Genomic DNA, 17,915 nt, shown 5'->3' on the forward strand with positions numbered 1-17,915 from the left:
AGCGGGCTTCTTGGTGGAGAACAAGGTGGACTGTGCCTTTAGAAGATTCAGTTAGGATCAACTCCAGGGGAACTCGTTTGGAAATGTCTTCAGTCTCTTCCTGATGCCCTATTTTGAAATCTCTTCCTTCTCTTCTCTGTCTGGGCTCTCTCTGCTCTGGCTTTCTCAGCCTCTCTCTTGCACTGTTCTGAGCTCTTAGCCACTCACCCTCTTGCCCACTTTCTGCACAGGGTGGGGAGGGGCCTAGTGTTGGTGCCCCACCCTCCCTGAGCCTTCTTCACCGGGAAACGGGATTAGAACCCAGTTCCCAGATCACATTGAGTCACGGGTCTCGGGTGCTGGCTTGGAGAGGAAGGGAGAAAGAGTGGGGTTGAATCTTTCCCCCACAACCATCCAGGGCTCTCCCCCGTCCCCTCCCCCCTTTCATTGTAAAGCTCAATTAGGTGCCATTAGCTGAGAAGAGTTTCTACAGGATTAGAGGGTGCCCCACCCCATGTCTTCCTGGTCCTCTTCCCTCAACCCGGAAATTGCATGGGCTGGGACAAAGAGAGTTAAAAGCTGTGTCAGCTGCCGGTCTGGGGCAGACAGACAGAAGGAGGGGGACAGGTGGGGCAGCATGACAGGTGGCTGAGAAGCCAGGTGGACAGTGGGAGAGCTGACTAGCAGAGTGGTGGGTGGATGACAGGAAGGCAGGTAGTGGACAGAGAGAGCAGAGACAGACAGTCTGAAATTGTGACAACCACATGGAGGACCCAGCAGGCAGAGGGACAAGGTGAGGAGGGGGCAGATGATCACCAATGGGGTGACACCCAAGGTGGACAGAGAGGGGAATGGGCAGGCATCCTGTCGTCCTCTTGGAGTTGCTGGCAGGAGGGGTAGGTTGGCAGGAAAAGGGCCATCTCTGAGATTCCCCCACATTTCCCAGGACCTGGAGGTGGGTCACCCTGGGTTCCAGCATCCTGTTGCTCTTCTGTGTTACTGGTGAGTTCCCCGGGGTGGGGGGGTCCCTTTCTCCCCAACAGGAGGCCCTAACTTCCTTCCAGGTCTGGTCCCCAGCCTGGCACTGAAGAGGGTAGGAGGCTGCCTCTGTGCCTCCACTCACCTCTGGGTCTCGGGGCCCTGCCACCTCTGTCTCCCTGAATCTTGATCAATCTCTACTCTGTTTCTTCCTGTCACTATGCCCTCTCTCTTCTCTCTATCTGTGAATCTCTGTCTCTGTCTCCCTCCTTTCTTTAAGCATCTCTCTGTTTTTTAACCTTTCTCTTCCTCTCTCTGTCTTCATCTCTGCATCTCTCTTCCTATCTCTGATCCCCAATCTCTAGATCTCTGACCCCATCCCTCTGGCCCACACCCCTGTCCTCAGGGCTCAGCCAACCGGCCACAGAGAAGATTGTCAAAGGCAAGGAGTGTGCCCGTCACTCACAGCCTTGGCAGGTGGGGCTGTTTGAGGGCGCCAACCTGCGCTGTGGGGGGGTCCTCATTGACCGCAGGTGGGTCCTCACAGCTGCTCACTGCAGTGGCAGGTAAGTTCCTGTCTGGGTGGTTCCTTCCAGGGGTAGGCAAAGGAAGGGTGATGGGGAGAGGAGCCCTCAGGGTAGAGGTTCAGAAGAGGGAGGTGCCAAGGAGTGAGGAGATGGTCCTGCAGCAAGAGGTTAGACAAGAAATAGTTTAGACAAGAAATAGGACTTCCTCAACAATGGGCCTGGGCTGGGGCTAGGTGGGGTGGGTGGAGTGGAGGGCGGGAAGGGTCCTGGCACCTGCCCACCTACTTGTTCCCATTCCCTCATGTTCCCCTTCCTTCCCATATGACCTCAGTCACCACTCAGGCTTTCCCTGACCCAACCTGGGCAATCTCTCTGGGCCTCAGCGATCCCATCTACAAAATGAGGAGACCGGGATTTCTAGGTCTGAAACTCTGAGCTTTTTTTCAAAAGGAATTTCAGGCACAAAGAATGGATTGATTCAGGGAAAGAACAGAGAGAGTTGTCTCATGACTCACTCTTTGCTTCCACTGACAGCCCAGGCTGCCTCTAGGTGGTGGGAACAGAGCAGGGAGCATGACAGATGGATGTCCCTGCCTCAGTGAAGAGAATCAGAAAGGGACAGGGATGCAGGGGCTCAGGAGGAGAAGGAGGCAAACAGGGGAAGTGGAAAGATGGTGAAAGAGATGAGAGATGGAGAGAGATAGAGCAAGCTTGTCAGAAAGTGAGGACGGCCATGGAGGTGCAGAGCAGCAGAGAGAGGCTGTGGGGCCTGGGAGCCAGGGGCCCACCCCACCCTCGCTGAGCCACCTTGACCCCCAGCAGGTACTGGGTGCGCCTGGGGGAGCATAGCCTCAGCAGGCTGGACTGGACGGAGAAGATTCGGCGAAGTGGCTTCTCCATGACCCACCCCAGTTACCAGGGAGCCCAGCACAGCCATGACAATGACATCCGGCTCCTGCGACTGGGCACCCCCGTCCCCTTGACTCGCAGCATCCAGCCCCTTCCCCTGCCCACCACCTGTGCAGTGGCTGGCACCAAATGCCAGATCTCAGGCTGGGGCATCACCAATCAACTCTGGAGTAAGGGGGCATCGGGGTCAGGGTTCAGGATGGGCAAAGTCTGGGGTGTAGGGTGAGAGATCAGGAGTCATGCCATTTCAGCGGAAGGATGGATCAAGAGTCAAACATGAGGATTGTGGTTTGGGGTCAGAGATCATGGTGGACCAGGGGTCTTGGGATTCAAAGTAGTTAAGGGGTTGGGTACAAAGCCAGAAGTCATGGGTCAGGGATGTGGTTAGAAGCCAGAGCAATGGCAGGGGCCATCAAACTGTAGCAAAGGGCATATAGAGATAGGATCTTGGAGTCAGGGGTCATGGACTCTGGTGTTAGAGGTCACTGTAGAGTTGAGGACATGGGATCCAGATGTTGCACAAGCTGGCCATAATCTGAGTGTGGAAACTAGGATTCAATCAGGGATCACTGGTCTGGGATTTGAAGCCCTAGAGGTTAGGGGTCATGGAGTCCGGGGTCAAATAAACAGGGATTATAAGTCACTTTGGAGTTGGGACCAATGGTTTATAGCTGAGTTTGAAAGTTTAAGAGAAAAAAAAAAAAAGAAAGCTTAAGAGAAGACAAGAAATGTGGGGTCTGGAGACAGAGAGGGACCTTAACTTGAAGTCAAGTTGCGATCTAAGTATAAGACTGAAGGTTAAAGGTCAGAGCATCTGGAATTTAAGAATAAAAGTGGGTCCCGATTCATTGCTTCTGAGGTTGGAGAGACAAAGAATGTCTCGAGTTATGGCACTCAGAGTCATAGGTTAAAGGTCAGGAGACTGGGTCAATGAACTGGGGCAAGGGTCACTATGAAATGAGGTCATAAATCTGAAATTTAGAAGTTTGCAGATTGTAGTGGGGGGTCACAGGAAAAGGGCAGGGTATAGACTTATACTTGCTTCCTTGAGTGGGGGGAGGTGGCTCCCAAATAGGGAGCTTTGGGGAACGCTGTGGCTTCTATCTTCCATTCCAGACCCATTTCCGGACCTGCTCCAGTGCCTCAATGTCTCCATTGTTTCCAGTGCTGCCTGCCGGGCTGTGTTCCCAGGGAGAATCACGGACAACATGGTGTGTGCCAGCGGCACCGAAGGGGCGGATGCCTGCCAGGTGAGTGGACGCAGTCAGTGCCTGGTCACCCAGGCTGGAAGTAAGAGACAGAGCAGGGAGGATGAGGGAGAGAGAGATGTGGTCAGAAAGAAGGGGAGGCGCAGGATAAGGCAGGGAGACCCAGGTGATGGAAGGAGGGCAGAGAGAAGGAGGGGTGGGAGGGAGGGAGAGAACAGAGAAGGAAAGATGGGAGGGGCACAGGAGAGGAAGAGGAAGAGACGAAGAGAAGATGGGGGAAGGTAAAGAGCTGGCAAGGATTTGGAATTGAGGCGTGTAACCGGTTGTCTCTCTCCATATGTCCTCCAATTGATGCTGGCCCAGGCAAGAGTGAGAGGATCTAGGATGGAGGCAGGAAAGGAGGCTGGTGGACTCTCCTGCCCTTGAATTCTGCTACCTTGCTCTCTTAGGTCCTCCGGGTTGGAGGCTGCCCCACCTGACTGGCCAAGGCTCCAGCCTCGGGGCCTGAGAGAATGTTTATAGATCCCGCCTTCCTTTGCTGGGATTGGCCACTAGTGGTTGTGCTCTTTCCCTCATTGGTCAGGGTCCCAGCCAGTCATCCTCTACAGGACTCTCACGGTTCCCCACCTCCTTCCCCGAGATTGGTCATTGAAGACACTCTCTTCGCTCATTGGCCAGAGCTCCAGCCAATGTCCTTGAGAGCCCCCTTCCCTGCCCCTTTATGGGGCCCGGCCTTCCCTGGGATTGGCCCCCCAGGAACAGTGTGTTCTTCTCTATTGGTCAGTCATCGCTGTGCCAGGAACGTGGGAACTCAGCAATGCTCTACTCTCTGATAACCCGGCTTGGTCGGAGCCACCGTCTTCAAGGCCTGGCGATGGGCTTGGGGATCGGGGAAAGGAAAATGAGAACAGGATTTCTCCCGTATTCATTCGGTGCTCCTTCTCCTTCTGTATTCCAGGGCGACTCTGGGGGGCCCCTGGTGTGCGGAAACGTCCTTCAGGGTCTGGTGTCCTGGGGGACCGTGGAGCCTTGTGGCCAAAAAGGCATCCCGGGAGTCTACACCAATATTTGCAAATATGTGGACTGGATCCGGATGGTCATGAGGAACAACTAACGTGCTCCCTCCACCTCCACCTTCCACCCCTCAGCTTGGGGGCTACACTGACTGAACCCTCCGAGCATCAACACCTCTTCCGTTATCACCCCTGGCTCCCACTCTTCTTGGGCTGGGGATCTTCCTCCCAGAACTCCCCCTCCAGCCAGCGCTTCTAGGTCCCGTGGTCGGGGGAGGGAGGAATGTCTGACTATCCGAATAAATATAACTGGAAGGAACGATGTTTGTCTATTTGATATCCTAGTGCTGGTGGACGCAGGAGGGAAGCTCATCAGTTCTCCTACTCACAGGTGTAGAAATAGAGATCACAGAGGGCGAGGGTTTTCCCTTAGGGGGTCACACAGCAATGGGGTGGAGAAAGTTACTCATAACAATAAAAATGAGGGCCATTTCTTCCCCCTCCATCCAGCACTCTAGGAACCATGCTCATGAAAGACCTGAGGGGGGAAATATTACTGGCCCCGAAATACCAAATGAAAATTGAAAAAATCAAAATTCATGACCATCGAATTAAATATCTATAAAATGTAACACTCTTCCACCTAGCCAATTCTGACTTCGCTTTGCTGGAGTTGTGGAGCACACATTATATTTAATGTGGGATGTGGGTTCATTTTAATATGTCTGTAATGATAGAAGGTGGGGTGTAGCCTTGGAAAGCAGGAGGACACAGCCTAGGTCTTAAAATAGTCCTGCCCATCCCTTGGGTTCTGTCTTCACCGCCATCCAGGAGGTGCAAAGGGAGCTTCTCCTCAGTGAATGGAAGGGGAGCTAGGGGGTGTGAGAGTGAGGGGTGATGGTGATGGTGTGGGAATCTTCCTGCTGGGAGTCTGCTACATTTGGCTCCCGTGGAGTCCTCATCCCAACCACCCCAAGGCAGGGCTGTCCCCCCATCTCGCAGATGAAGAAACTGAGCCTCAGCGGGGTGGAGTTCCTTGGCTCACGTCACTGTGGTAGGAAGAGGCAGAGCCGGGGTTTGAGGCCAGGGCTGGCTGCCTTAGGAGCCCATACCCAGTCATCTTGCCCCACTTCTGGTTAGGGGAGAGAGGAGGGCAAGACAGGGAGGCAGGAAGATCTCACTGATAACAAGCAGGCCCGGAGATAGAGGGATCGGCAGACAGGAAATTGAGGTGGCTCAGACTCGGAAGTCATCGGATCTAAGTCTCGCAGCGAGTAAGTGCCACAGCTGGATTTGGGGGGCCCCAGGGTTCCTGGGAGGCAGAGGCAGGAGAGGGGGGTGGAGGGAAGTGTGGCAGAAGGGAAGCCCCAGAGGAGCACAAGGGGTTGGGGCCTTGCAAGAGGGCTGACTCCCTCTCCTGAGCCTTGACTCCCACAGGCCCCAACCTGCCTCCCCCACCCTCCCGTCCTGCCCCTTCGGCTGGCAGCAGCCCCACCTCTGTGACGCCCCAGTTTCCCCCCTCCTTGGAATGGAGAAGGGAGGGCCCAGAGAAGGTCAGAGGCCCACCTGGGCTTGGTCTGTGGGGAGGGAGGAGCAGGGACAGGAGAGACACAGAGGCTGGGAGATCCAGGTGGGGAGAGAGAGAGAGAGAGAGAGAGAGAGAGAGAGAGAGGTGGACGGAGGCAGAGACAGAGAGACACAAAGAAAGATAAAGTTTTAAAGCAGTCCTGCAGAAAGAGATATGGAGGAGGAGGGAGAGGGAGAGAGAGAGGGAGGGAGGGAGGGGGAGGAGAGAGAGAGAGAGAGAGAGAGAGAGAGAGAGAGAAAGGCACAGGCATAGGGAGGCAAAGAGAAACATGACACGCAGCATTCAAGAGAGGCAGCAACCGACAGAGATGAAGAGACAGACTCACAGACTGACAGACAGCCTGACGGGGAAGGATGCAGGGCGTAGAGGGAGAAACAGAGAGAAGAGGGGCTTGGGGAGGTGACAGAAGCAGGCAGGCGGTGGGCAGGCACACACACCCCACCCCCAGGGCAGTAAGGCAGGGCCAGGAGGCCCAGTCATCCAGGCCATCCTGCACCTGCCTGGTGCCTGATGCTCTGACCCAATCTGCCTCTGAGCCACACCGCGGCAGCTGCCAGTGCCACCAGTGGGCACCCAGAGTCCCCGTCCCAAAGCCCGTGGGTGCGTGAGTCGGGAGGGAAGGGAAGACCCTCTTGCAGGAGCCTGCACTCCTGGAGTGAGCCAGGCCTCCTCTATCTCTGTACCTTCTGCTCTATCCTTCTCAGCTGGGTTGGGTGCCCTCTGCTTCTCTGTCTCTCTGTCTCTCCGACTGGCTGTCCCCAACTTCAGTGACCTCCGATCCCCGCTCTGATAGCTGAATCCAGCCCTCCACCCCCACCCCTCCCCCACTGCTGGCCAGGGCAGCTGAGGGCATAGACCCTTCTCCTGGTCAGCCCCACCCAGTTATATCTGGCTGTCCTTCAAAGGGGCAGGGATTCAGAAGGACAGGGTCTGAGCACCGTCCCAGGCTGAACCCCCTACTGCACCCCAGGCAGCCCTCATAGGGCCCATATCACCCTGGGGTGGATGCTGGGTGGCACTGGTTCCCTTTGCTCTCCTGCCCCAAGCTGCTGGGGCCTGGCTGGGTCTCAGGTGGGCAAGAGGGAAAACATGCTCCCAAATGCATCTCGCAGGTGCAGGTACGCTGGCTGACTTGAAACAGGGCCAGCCAATGACTTGCCCCAGTCAAAGCCCCTCCCAGCATCTGCCACATCCTCCTTGGCTACTTACAAGAAGCTTTTAGCCAAGATCAGCTCCCCCTCAAGGTCACCTTGATACCATAGATTTATTTTAAAGGTTTGGAGGCTGGGACGTTGTGAAAACCCTGTTGTTTCTCTCTGCGGGGGAGCCGGAGCAGGCCAGGAAGGGAGGAGAGGGCATGAACCAGTCCCTCCCTAGTCGCCCCATAAAGTGATCAAGGCCCCTTGTCCCTTCTTGTTTCCAGAAGAACCTGGAGCCTGCCCCTCCCCTCTCCAGGCCATGATGATTCTTCGATTAATCATGTTTGCTCTGGTGACAGGTATGGTGGGGGATGGTGGGGGGCAGGAGCCTCCCTTTCCAGTCTCTATGATCCCTCAACCCTCTATGCCTAGATATTGACTGGGCCAATGCTGAAAATATAGAACAACCCATAGGGCTAACCCATAGGGCATCTAAATGGATATATGAGCCATAATGAAGTCCTGAATGCCCCTTGCAGGGCCAAGCATAATCCCTTTAGATGTTACAAAGGGAAGAGGTCAAGGAGGGTCCCAGGGGAGGGGCCAGGGCAGCCCCAGTGGAGCAGAAGACACAAACAGCACAGCACAGTAGCCACTGAGCAACCAGTACAGAAAGATTTCAATCATTTAATATCCGGTCCATCCAGACAGTGCATCCCAGTGGGACACCAGGCTAGGGCCTGGGCCACCCACTCCTCTGTTCTCCCTACCCCCACATCTGGGAGTCCTCTTATGCCTGAGCCCCCTCTTTTGCCCTCACTTCCCTCCAGGGCATGTAAGGGCAGAGACCAGGATCATCAAGGGGTATGAGTGCTCTCCTCATTCCCAGCCCTGGCAGGTGGCTCTGTTCCAGAAGACACGGCTGCTCTGTGGGGCAACCCTCATCGCTCCCAAATGGCTCCTGACAGCAGCTCACTGCCGCAAGCCGTGGGTGCGGGGGCTGGGGCGGGCCAGCAGGGGGCTGGAGATGGAGAGATGGATGGAGAGGGGCTTGGGGATGGGGAGAATATGACAGGGTCTGAGATGGGCATGGGCCGGGTAGCATGGATGATGGACAAGGAGCCAGGATGGAAGGATGGATGGAAGGCATGGGAACTGGGATGGCGCTGGGAAGGGGGTTGGGTGCTGGGATGGGGATATAGTTGGAAAGGAGGCTTCAGTGGGAAATGAGGATGAGGTCAGAAGTGGAGCTATATTCCTCTGTCCTCTCAGGTGCACTCACCCCTTCCCCATGTCTCTCCCTATCCCTCCCCTCTCCTGCCTCTCCCCCACCTTCCATCTCTGACCGCCATCTCTCCCACCTCAGCCGATATGTAGTTCATCTGGGGGAGCACAACCTCCAGCGGCGGGATGGGTGCGAGCAGACCCTATCGGCCACCGAGTCCTTCCCCCACCCAGACTTCAACAATAGCCTCCCCAACAAAGACCACCGCAATGACATCATGCTGGTGAAGATGACCAGAGCAGCCTTCATCACCTGGGCTGTGCGACCACTCACCCTGTCATCACACTGTGTCACCCCTGGCACCCGCTGCCTCGTTTCGGGCTGGGGCTCCACATCCAGCCCCCAGTGTAGGGACTCCAGAGGGGGGCGCGGAGGAGGGGGGGGCGGGTGATCACGGTTGTGGAAGAACAGAGGGAACCAGAGGATCTTCAAAGGGGAGAGTCCCAGAGCACAAGAGTAGGAGAGGAAGCTCCCTGGGGCGTGTCAGGGGTGGGATTAATCAAAGAGAAGAGGGGAAGAGAGCTGGGGAGGGTAGAGACAAAAGTCTGGGTGTCAGAGTCAGACACAATGTGCCAGATCCATAGCCTACTAATTGTAGGACTGCAGGCACCTGGCTTCACCTCTCTGAACCTAGGTTTTCTTCTCTATAAAATGAGGCTAATCACACCCACCTACCAGGGCTGCATCAGAGATAGTATATATAGAACAGCTGGCATAATAAATTTACTCGCTAGCATTCCTGGTGCTATGGCTACAAGGAGAGAGATGAGTTGGTGTCAAGCAAGAAGGACGGGGACTGAAAAAAAAAAAAAAAAAAAAAAAAAAGGACGGGGACTGGCCACAGTGTGGGTACAGAGGAGGTACTGCAGGTGGGGAAGGGGACCAGGGGCTCTTCGTTTTCCATACCCCTTTGTGCCGTTTCCACAGTGCAACTGCCCCACACCTTGCGATGTGCCAACATCACCATCATTAACCACGAGGAGTGTGAGAAGGCCTACCCTGGCAACATCACAAACACCATGGTGTGTGCCAGTGTTCTGGAATCGGGAAAGGACTCCTGCCAGGTCAGGGGGCAGGGCCTGGGTCTCCTGCCACAGCCTCACTCCCATCTCTCACCTCAACCGTCTCTTTATCAATGTCCACAGTCTCATTCCCAACCCTAACTCCGTCTCCCCCTGCAATCCCAACTCCATGTCCACCCCTGGTTCCCGTTTTTAACCTCCACGGGATCTCCAGCTCCATCCACATTCCCACCCTTATTTCCAGCCCCAATCATCCTCCAATCAACCCTGACCCCATCTTTACTGCCACCCATAGCTCCAACTTCACCCCTAGTCATCTCACCAACCCCATCCTTAATCTTCACCCCACTCCTAACCCAATCCCCATCTCCTACCCGACACAGTGCCCAACTCTGCCCCTCTCCCATGGCCACTGCTCCTTTCTGACTGGTTGTCTCTCTCTCCATGCCCAGGGTGACTCTGGGGGCCCTCTGGTCTGTGACGGGTCCCTTCAAGGCATTATCTCCTGGGGCCAGGATCCATGTGCTGTCACCAGAAAGCCTGGTGTCTATACCAAGGTCTGCAAATACGTAGATTGGATCCGGAAGACTATGGAAAATAATTAGCCGGGACCAGCCCAACACCCCCCTAATCCCTACTTGGCAACATGGCTCTTGTTCATTCTAATAGTCAAGCCTGAGCGAGGTCGCCTTTATGTATTTTCTTTTCAGCCTCCTTGACCATGAGAGACGGTGCAGCTTAATAATCAACCTAGGGTTTAGAAGTAGTGAGGCTCGGGGGTCAAATCCTTCCTTGTACTGACTTGTGATTCTGGGAGAGATAATAGTTGTTTGGTTCCCTTTTGTATCCCCAGCCCCAAAGACAGCTCCTGGCACTCACCCCAAGGTTTCAATAAATACTTATTGAACAAATGAATCTTTGGAATGCTTACTATATGCCAGGCCCTGGTCCAAGGGCTTTTAAACATATCAACTAACTTAATTGTCACAAGGATTAAGTGGCATTATTATGCCCATTTTGCAGATGAGGAAACTGGGCAAGAGAAACAAGTCGCTTGCTCACAGTCACACAGCCAGTAAGGAGGAGAGCAAAGAATCTAAAGCAGGCTCTTTTCTTTTCTTTTCTTTTTTTTCTTTTTCTTTTTTTTAAAGCAAGGTGCTTTCCTAACAACCGAGCGAAACCGCCTTGATGGAAACTCGGTTTTCTTATCTGTAAAATCGTGCAGGTAAAAGAATGATAGCACAATAGGTAAGTCAGCATGTACATAATTAAGACCTATGAAAAGGAGCTATCGCTGTTTTTCTTTCCAATGTCCATGCCAAGTACTTCCTCCAGATCTGTCCTGGCCAGGAGGACAACTACTGGCCACCAGGGGCCGTTTAAATGGAAATGACCCGAAATCAGAAAAGTAATTTTTCAGTCACAGTCGCCACGTTATCAGATGCTCTGTAGCCACATATGGCTGCTGTACTGACCAGCGCATAGAGGGCATTGCCACCGTTGGAGAGAGTTCAGTTGGGTAGCGCCGAGCTGGACAACCTCTGGAGTTGACTCAGTTCCCACTGGAGAAAATGCCTGACAAACAGTCCAGAACTCAGGATCTTTTTTGACGTTCTGCTCACCTTTCAGTGGAGGTCATTGGCATGAGGAGTTAAAAGCCCAGAGCTGGAACTGAGGCATCCTGGTTGTTAGGTAGATTTGCTGTGTGGCCTTCTGTGAGTCACTGCCTTCTCTGAGCCTGGATTCCTCACCCGGAAGGAGGGAGTTGGTCCAGGTGATATTGACGCTCCTCTGTGGCCTTGGCCTCCTGTGACTCATGGGCCTGTGTGTCATCTGAAGACACACAGGTGGCAGGGAGGATGTGATGTGACCACACATGGATGTAAGGGGCAGTACCCCCCTACCCCCCAGCAGGAGGAAGAGGGGCACAGGTCCCTGGAATACACAGTGAACCCACTTCTCCGGCTGAGGGAGTGGGCCCCGCACAGAGCTTTGTGCTGGCTCTGGGACTCTGCCTCGTTCTCTGCTCCCTTTCTGTCTCCGTGCGCCTCAGTATGTGCCTACGACCCTCTCCTTCCATATAGCCATCTTATCTTTCTGCTTTTTTCTCTCTGAGCCAGCCTTCTGGCTTTTCTCAGGCACTAGGTCTGATTTCCTGTTTATCTTCCTCTGTCTCTTGGTCACAATCACCTCCCTCCAACACTATCTGAGACCCTGAAGCTTCCCCGGGGACATGGCATCGTCTCTCCGCACCTGAGAAGACTTCTTGGAACAGGAGACCTGGGGAATCCCCATGGAATCCAGCTCCAAAAAGGGTGTTTGGGGCTCCAGAAGAAGCCTGTATTCCTGGGGCCCCTCCCAGAGCAGGAATCTGGGGCCCAGGTTGGGTGCCAGCCTCACCCACGGCATAATTAGGGAGAGGGAAAGGGAGGGAGTGAATCCCTGGGGGCAAGGGTGGGGGAATTTCCGGGCTCTTTGAGGTTAAAAGGGAAGGCCAGGCCAGGGGTCCCGGGGCAGAGGAGTCGGGCAGCCCACTCGGTGGGGCAGAGGCACTTCTGGGTCTTCTCCCTCTTTCCCAGCAGCGACTCCCAGGTGAGGTGGGATGCACTTCACCCTAGTAGGGAAGGGTCGCGAGAGCATGGGTGGGGACCTTTGGGTGGCGGGCAGCTCTGTTTGAGCCTCAGTTTCCCCATCTATGACAAGCGCCTCTGAGCCTCGGACCCCCGCCCCATCTGTGGAGGAGGGCGAACCCCAAATCCTGCTGGGCAGTGGGCAGCCGGGGAAAGCCCGGGTGTAGGGAGGTCAGGAGGAGGCCACGAGGGGCGTCGTAGGCTAATTGTGCCCATCTCTGGTATTCGGGCCGGAATCGCCCGTCCGCCCCGGCGTCTCAGGTTAAGCGGGTCCCCGCGGGCTGGGTTGGCTCAGGCCCGGCGGACGGGCGCGGTGGGGTGGGGGTGGGGGTGGGGGTGTCTCTGACCGGGCTTCTCTTTAACCCGCCCTCGCCCCCCAGCCCCCGTCCAGGCCATGAGACCCCTGCACCTACACCTGTGCACCGCCTCCGGCGCGCGGGCTTTGGCGAGGCTGCTGCTGCCGCTGCTCGTGACGCAACTCTGGGGTGAGGCGGGGGACAGGGCTTGGCGGGAGGTCCCTGGGAGACTGTGCTCTTAGCACGAACCCCCGCGCACCACTCCTCCCCTGGGGGCCGCGGGACCCACCCGCCCAGCCGGAGGAGGCTCGCCGCTAAGTCAGACCCGCCCCTCTCCGAGCTCCGCTCCAGGGGGTCCTGCCCCCCGCCCCCCGCCTGGGTCCCTACTCTTTCCTCCTCCCGGCTTCCTTTCCCAGCCCCTTCCTAACCCCGTCCCCTCTCTCTGCCCCATCCTGTTCTCGCCCCCTTCTTGCTCCTTCCAGTTCTCCCCGAGCTTGCCTTACAGCTTGGGGCCCCCGCCCCTCGGCCCGCTCCGCACCAGCCGCGCGGCTCGCGGCCCCGCTCCCCAGGCTCCGCCGCCTTCTATCGCCCCCTGGTGGCCCCGTCGCGCTCCATTCCTGCTGCGCTCTGTCCCGGTCCCCCCAGATCCACCCAGTTCGCGCTCCTCGCTCTAGACCGCTCGGTTCCTGCCTCCTTCCCCTTTACCACCGTCCTTCTCCTCCCTCTTCCATTCGGTTCCTGCAGGATCCCCAATTTCCACCAACCCCTCCTCCTGCTTCTCTGGTTCTGGCCCCCGCCCCCCCCCCCAGCTCCAGCCCTAAACCCAGCCCTTGCCCTGCGTGCTCTGATCGCCGCCCCTTTGCTGTCTCCAGTCGCAGAGGCAGTGCTGCTCCCCAGAAACGACACGGGCTTGGACCTTGTGGTCTCCGGCGCTCCGTGCGCGCGCGGTTCGCAGCCCTGGCAGGTGTCCCTCTTCAATGGCCTCTCGTTCCACTGCGCGGGCGTCCTGGTGGACAAGAGTTGGGTGCTCACGGCCGCGCACTGCGGGAACAGCAAGTAGGGGGAACTCCTCGGGGCAGCCACGGAGGGGCTGTGCAGGCAGGCCCGGGGGAGGGGGCGGGAAGGGCTGGGGCACTTGACCCCAAGTGGGTGGGAGTCAGTTCTAGAGGACTTTCCTTAGGAGGAGAGGTGGGGTTGTGCTGTGGCCGCCAGGGGGCGGTGTGGTCCTTCTAAGCGTTTCTGGGCCCTTCCACCACCCCCGTCTTGCTGATACTCCTTGGGCTCCATTGAAGTGTAGATAGTTGAATGCAACAGACAGAAGCCAAGGTCCGCTGTGGTTAGGCATTTAGAAGTAAGGAAACTGTCCACCTCGATTCCCCACTGAGGCAGGAGGGAAGCGGCAGCTTACCCAGATGGGCCCCCAGCCCTCAATTCTTGCAGAACTCAGAGACCCAAACCCCTAATCATACTTCCCTCAAGAACTCAGATCCTCCTCCACTCCTCCCTCAGACCCAGGAGTCCAAGCTCCTACCCTGCTACCAGTACCCTCCCACCCAGGGACTCAGAGTCTGGTCCCAATCCCTAAGAAGGCTTTACCCCCATATATCTCTTCCCTCCCTAGGCCTCTGTGGGCTCGCATAGGGGACGACCACCTGCTCCTTCTTCAGGGCGAGCAGCTCCGCCGGACTATTCACCCCATTATCCACCCCAAGTACCACCATGGCTCAGGGCCCATCCTGCCCAGGCGGACAGACGAGCATGACCTCATGCTGCTAAAGCTGGCCAGGCCTGCTGTGCTGGGGCCTCGCATCCAGACCCTGCGCCTGCCCTACCGCTGTGCCCAGCCTGGAGATGAGTGCCAGGTTGCTGGCTGGGGCACCACAGCTACCCGGAGAGGCAAGAGCTGGGGCCCTGAGGCCTGTATCCTGGGAAATACCTGGAGGGCCAGGACTTCTGGGTCTGAGGGAGGAGGGAATTGGGGGCATGGATTCCCAGGTCCTGGAAGATTGGGGGCTGGCAATGGGTTTACCTACTGTTTCCTCCCATTAGTGAAATACAACAAGGGCCTGAGTTGCTCCAGGGTCACTGTCTTGAGCCCTAAAGAGTGCGAGGTCTTCTACCCTGGTGTGGTCACCAACAACATGATGTGTGCAGGACTGGACCAGGGTCAGGACCCCTGCCAGGTAGGGACTGGCCAGGGAGGCTGTCTGACTCATGGGAGCCAGGATAAGGAAATGAGAAATCAGAAGGCCCCATCCCTGTCTCCAACCGCAGCCCAGCATCACCCCATGTCCAACACTATCCCATCCCTACCCCAATGTCATCCCCATGTTTGACTCTAGGTCCTTGGCTCCACCTGTTTGTGCCAGGCCTTACCCACTTCCCACCCTCTCCTCAACTGCATTCCCATCTTTAGGCCATTCCTAAGCCCCCACCTCATCCCTATCTCTCCATTTGTCTCCATCCCCTCATCTGCCACAAGCTATAGTATCAGCTCCAGCACATCCTCGTTTGCATCCCCCTATCTGATGTCCACAACCCCCAAACCAGCCCAATCCCAACCCAAGCTCATACTTAATCCCAACCCCGCCCCAACCTCATCTTTAGCCAAATCCCTTCCAAATCCCACCCAGATCCCTTCCTTATCACTATCCCAGACCCCCAAGTGGCAGCCATTGGATTGGTGTATTTTTTAAATTTATTTTTCTTTGGATTGTTGTATTTACTTGATCTCCTTCCTCCCCCCAGAGTGACTCTGGTGGCCCTCTGGTCTGTGATGAGACCCTGCAGGGCATCCTGTCATGGGGTGTTTACCCCTGCGGCTCTGCTCAGCATCCAGCTGTCTACACTCAGATCTGCAAATACAACTCCTGGATAGAGAAAACCATACGCTCCAACTGACCCAGAGGCCGCGGACACCACCAGCTGCCTTCTTGCTACTTCCTCTGAAGTTGCAGGGGCTGAACTCTCCCCCTGCCCTATTTGAACCTTTGCTGCCCATCCACACCCTCAAACATCTCTCCTCTTCCCTCACCTCCCCCTGCCTATTGCTGCTCTCTGCACACTTTGAAGCCATAAGTGGGACAAAGTTTTATTCAAAAGAAGCAAGGAAGCTGGTGGTCACCCAGTCTCTCAGAGAAGTTGTCACGCACTCAACCTGCCTCCCTCTACCACTCCCTGCTGTGTGACCTCCTGTAAGCTAAGTACCCTCTCGGGGCCCCTATTTCCTCACCTGGAAAATGGGGACAATGAAGTGCCTACCTCATAGATGCATTATGCGGAGATGATCATATGAAACGAGTGTGTAGGTTGCTATGGTAATTATCAGTAAAGCATTAATGCAGGGGTTGGTGATCCCTGACTAAATTTTACCTGTGGTCATGATCTGTGAACAGGTCCTGGTGAGAACGAACATATGTGACCCTGTGTCCTGGGGAGAAAAGCACAGGGGTAGCCCCAAATCCCAAGCCCCCTTGCTCTAATCATCTGCAATGCCCATCTCAGGGCTGATGGGAGAATCACATTCCTCTCCCTCCTCTCATGTTCCATGAAGTGCCCCTTAACCACTTCCTTCCTCCCTCCCACTGTTTCCCACATCTGTGTCCACCCAACACTAGTTCCTTCCTCCTGTCCCAGCAGGAGCTGGGCTACTCTTGAGTCATTTGGTACCTTCTTTGCCTTCCTGGGGCCACTGGACCCTAAGGGACCTCACCCCGGATCCATCTCAGCCTCTAAGACCAGAGGGACTCTTCCTGCTTTAGTTGCTAAGTCCATGTAAAGAAGTCCTCTGAGATTTAGGGGAATTTTTTTTTTTTATTAGATCCCTCTCCATCCCCTCACCAATCACAAGCTCCAGTCCCAGCTCCATTGTATCGTCATTGTCTTCCTCTGACTCAATGTCCACAACTCCCAATCCATTGCCATCCCCACCCTATCCCAAACTGGCTTGGAAATCTCGCTCTGAAAATTTAGAAGGAGAAGGGCTCTTTTCTTCACCCTGAAAGTGTCTCCATGTAAATATTCCTACCCTGGTGGTATTCTACACAGAATCCAGGCAGAGCTAACAGATGTTTGGGTGTCTCCACTTAGCCTGGACTCTGGAGATGTAACATCAGGTGAACCTATGCACAACAGAAATGTTCTATCCAGCACTGGTTGTCCTTGTTTCCCCTTTCAAACGCCAATTTACTGAGCCCCTATTAGATTACAGGCCTGATGCTGGGCACTGGGACCCTTGTGGTGACCATAACAAGGTCCTTGCCCTCACGAAGCCCACAGAAGACTGGCACACAGCTTCCAGCACAGAGCCTCTCCAGCTCCCTTCCTCTGCCCCCATTAGCACACCCAGGAAGCGCCAATCAGGCATATCAGCTGAGTTTGTCATGGGAGACTCAGAGTGAAGAAGGTGGGAACTCGATTCGTTTTTAAAGGCAAATCACCCGTTCCTTTAGTCATCACGCTACAAGTGTTTACTGAGTCATGTTCTACTCTAGGTCCTGGAGATGAATCAGCTCGAACTCTACCCTCAAGGAGCTGCTAGTCAGGTCAGGGGGACAGGCAACATTTCCATTCTTGTCATTCAGGTTTCTACTCATTCAGGTTTCTACTCAAAGGTCACCTCCTCAAAGAGGTCTTCCAGGTTTGCCCTAGCTAAAGGGGTCCTCTGCCCTCACCTGGACAACAATCCATCGCTTAGTTTATTTCTTTTGCAGCACTTGTTAGAGCTGAAATGACCACATTTATTTGTTTACTGCATAATGATCTGTCCCCTCTCTCTCCGGACTCAGTCCATGGAAGCAGAGGCTTTGATTTATTCACTGTGATTTTAAGCACCTGGCATAGTGCCTGGCACACAGAAGCCACTCAATGCATCGTTGGATAAACAACACAAACTGATCAGCGCTGTACCAGAAAGAGGCACAGGGTGCCCTCAGGAGAGGCCATGCACTCTTTCCAGAGTCAGGGATGTCTTCTCAGATCAGGGGACATTTGCATGGGGTTTAAAAGGGTAAGTAAGAGTGTAATAGGTAGAGAAGGAAATGTATTTCTGTCACTTACTTTGTGACCTTGAGAAAATTACTGGAATGCTCTCTTTCAGTTTTCCCCTCTGTGGAATAGAGATTGAATAGACCCTTCCAAGGATTAAATGAGATCATATATATGAAATGCTTACCTGCCAGGCACAGAGTATGGCCAATAAAGGTAGCTATCATAGGGCACCTGGATGGCTCAGTTGGTTGGGCATCAGACTCTTGGTCTCAGCTCAGGTCTTGATCTCATGGTCATGAGTGCAAGCCCTGTGTAAAGTGCCATGCTAGGTATAGAGCCTACTTAAAAAAAA

General features: G+C 55.2%; 3 protein-coding genes across 4 annotated transcripts; all 3 read left to right on the forward strand.

Moving 5' to 3' along the window:
* Window positions 1-579: 579 nt before the first annotated feature.
* On the forward strand, window positions 580-4,933 carry LOC144281071 (kallikrein-12-like). 2 transcript variants are annotated; one of them, XM_077843806.1, is made up of 6 exons: window positions 580-772; window positions 926-981; window positions 1,364-1,523; window positions 2,307-2,563; window positions 3,510-3,643; window positions 4,560-4,933. In XM_077843806.1, the coding sequence occupies exons 1-6, from the start codon at window positions 744-746 to the stop codon at window positions 4,713-4,715; spliced, it is 792 nt and encodes a 263-aa protein (XP_077699932.1). In that variant the 5' UTR covers window positions 580-743; the 3' UTR covers window positions 4,716-4,933. The 2 variants fall into 2 exon arrangements, with proteins under 2 accessions (XP_077699932.1, XP_077699923.1); XM_077843797.1 differs by having other exon boundaries at window positions 581-772; window positions 2,304-2,563.
* Window positions 4,934-5,690: 757 nt separating this feature from the next.
* LOC144281083 (kallikrein-11-like) lies at window positions 5,691-10,563 on the forward strand. The gene is made up of 6 exons (XM_077843811.1): window positions 5,691-5,888; window positions 7,626-7,700; window positions 8,172-8,328; window positions 8,708-8,973; window positions 9,554-9,690; window positions 10,101-10,563. The coding sequence occupies exons 2-6, from the start codon at window positions 7,661-7,663 to the stop codon at window positions 10,251-10,253; spliced, it is 753 nt and encodes a 250-aa protein (XP_077699937.1). The 5' UTR covers window positions 5,691-5,888; window positions 7,626-7,660; the 3' UTR covers window positions 10,254-10,563.
* Window positions 10,564-12,116: 1,553 nt separating this feature from the next.
* KLK10 (kallikrein related peptidase 10) lies at window positions 12,117-15,945 on the forward strand. Its single transcript, XM_077843783.1, has 6 exons — window positions 12,117-12,240; window positions 12,659-12,763; window positions 13,447-13,630; window positions 14,196-14,470; window positions 14,624-14,757; window positions 15,323-15,945. The coding sequence occupies exons 2-6, from the start codon at window positions 12,673-12,675 to the stop codon at window positions 15,473-15,475; spliced, it is 837 nt and encodes a 278-aa protein (XP_077699909.1). The 5' UTR covers window positions 12,117-12,240; window positions 12,659-12,672; the 3' UTR covers window positions 15,476-15,945.
* Window positions 15,946-17,915: the final 1,970 nt, after the last annotated feature.

Source organism: Canis aureus, chromosome 1, assembly GCF_053574225.1.
Source record: "Canis aureus isolate CA01 chromosome 1, VMU_Caureus_v.1.0, whole genome shotgun sequence".
NCBI classification, from domain to species: domain Eukaryota; kingdom Metazoa; phylum Chordata; class Mammalia; order Carnivora; family Canidae; genus Canis; species Canis aureus.

What these genes read in the sequence shown, in the direction of transcription:
- LOC144281071 (XM_077843797.1), top strand. Translation starts at nt 744, where the DNA reads ATGGAGGACCCAGCAGGCAGAGGGACAAG. An exon ending in GCTGCTCACTGCAGTGGCAG is followed by an intron (nt 1,524 to 2,303) that starts GTAAGTTCCTGT and finishes CTTGACCCCCAG; the next exon opens with CAGGTACTGGGTGCGCCTGG. An exon ending in CATCACCAATCAACTCTGGA is followed by an intron (nt 2,564 to 3,509) that starts GTAAGGGGGCAT and finishes CTTCCATTCCAG; the next exon opens with ACCCATTTCCGGACCTGCTC.
- LOC144281083 (XM_077843811.1), top strand. Translation starts at nt 7,661, where the DNA reads ATGATGATTCTTCGATTAATCATGTTTGCTCTGGTGACAG. An exon ending in GCAGCTCACTGCCGCAAGCC is followed by an intron (nt 8,329 to 8,707) that starts GTGGGTGCGGGG and finishes CTCCCACCTCAG; the next exon opens with CCGATATGTAGTTCATCTGG. An exon ending in CTCCACATCCAGCCCCCAGT is followed by an intron (nt 8,974 to 9,553) that starts GTAGGGACTCCA and finishes CCGTTTCCACAG; the next exon opens with TGCAACTGCCCCACACCTTG.
- KLK10 (XM_077843783.1), top strand. Translation starts at nt 12,673, where the DNA reads ATGAGACCCCTGCACCTACACCTGTGCACCGCCTCCGGCGCGCGGGCT. An exon ending in GCTCGTGACGCAACTCTGGG is followed by an intron (nt 12,764 to 13,446) that starts GTGAGGCGGGGG and finishes TGCTGTCTCCAG; the next exon opens with TCGCAGAGGCAGTGCTGCTC. An exon ending in CACCACAGCTACCCGGAGAG is followed by an intron (nt 14,471 to 14,623) that starts GCAAGAGCTGGG and finishes TCCTCCCATTAG; the next exon opens with TGAAATACAACAAGGGCCTG.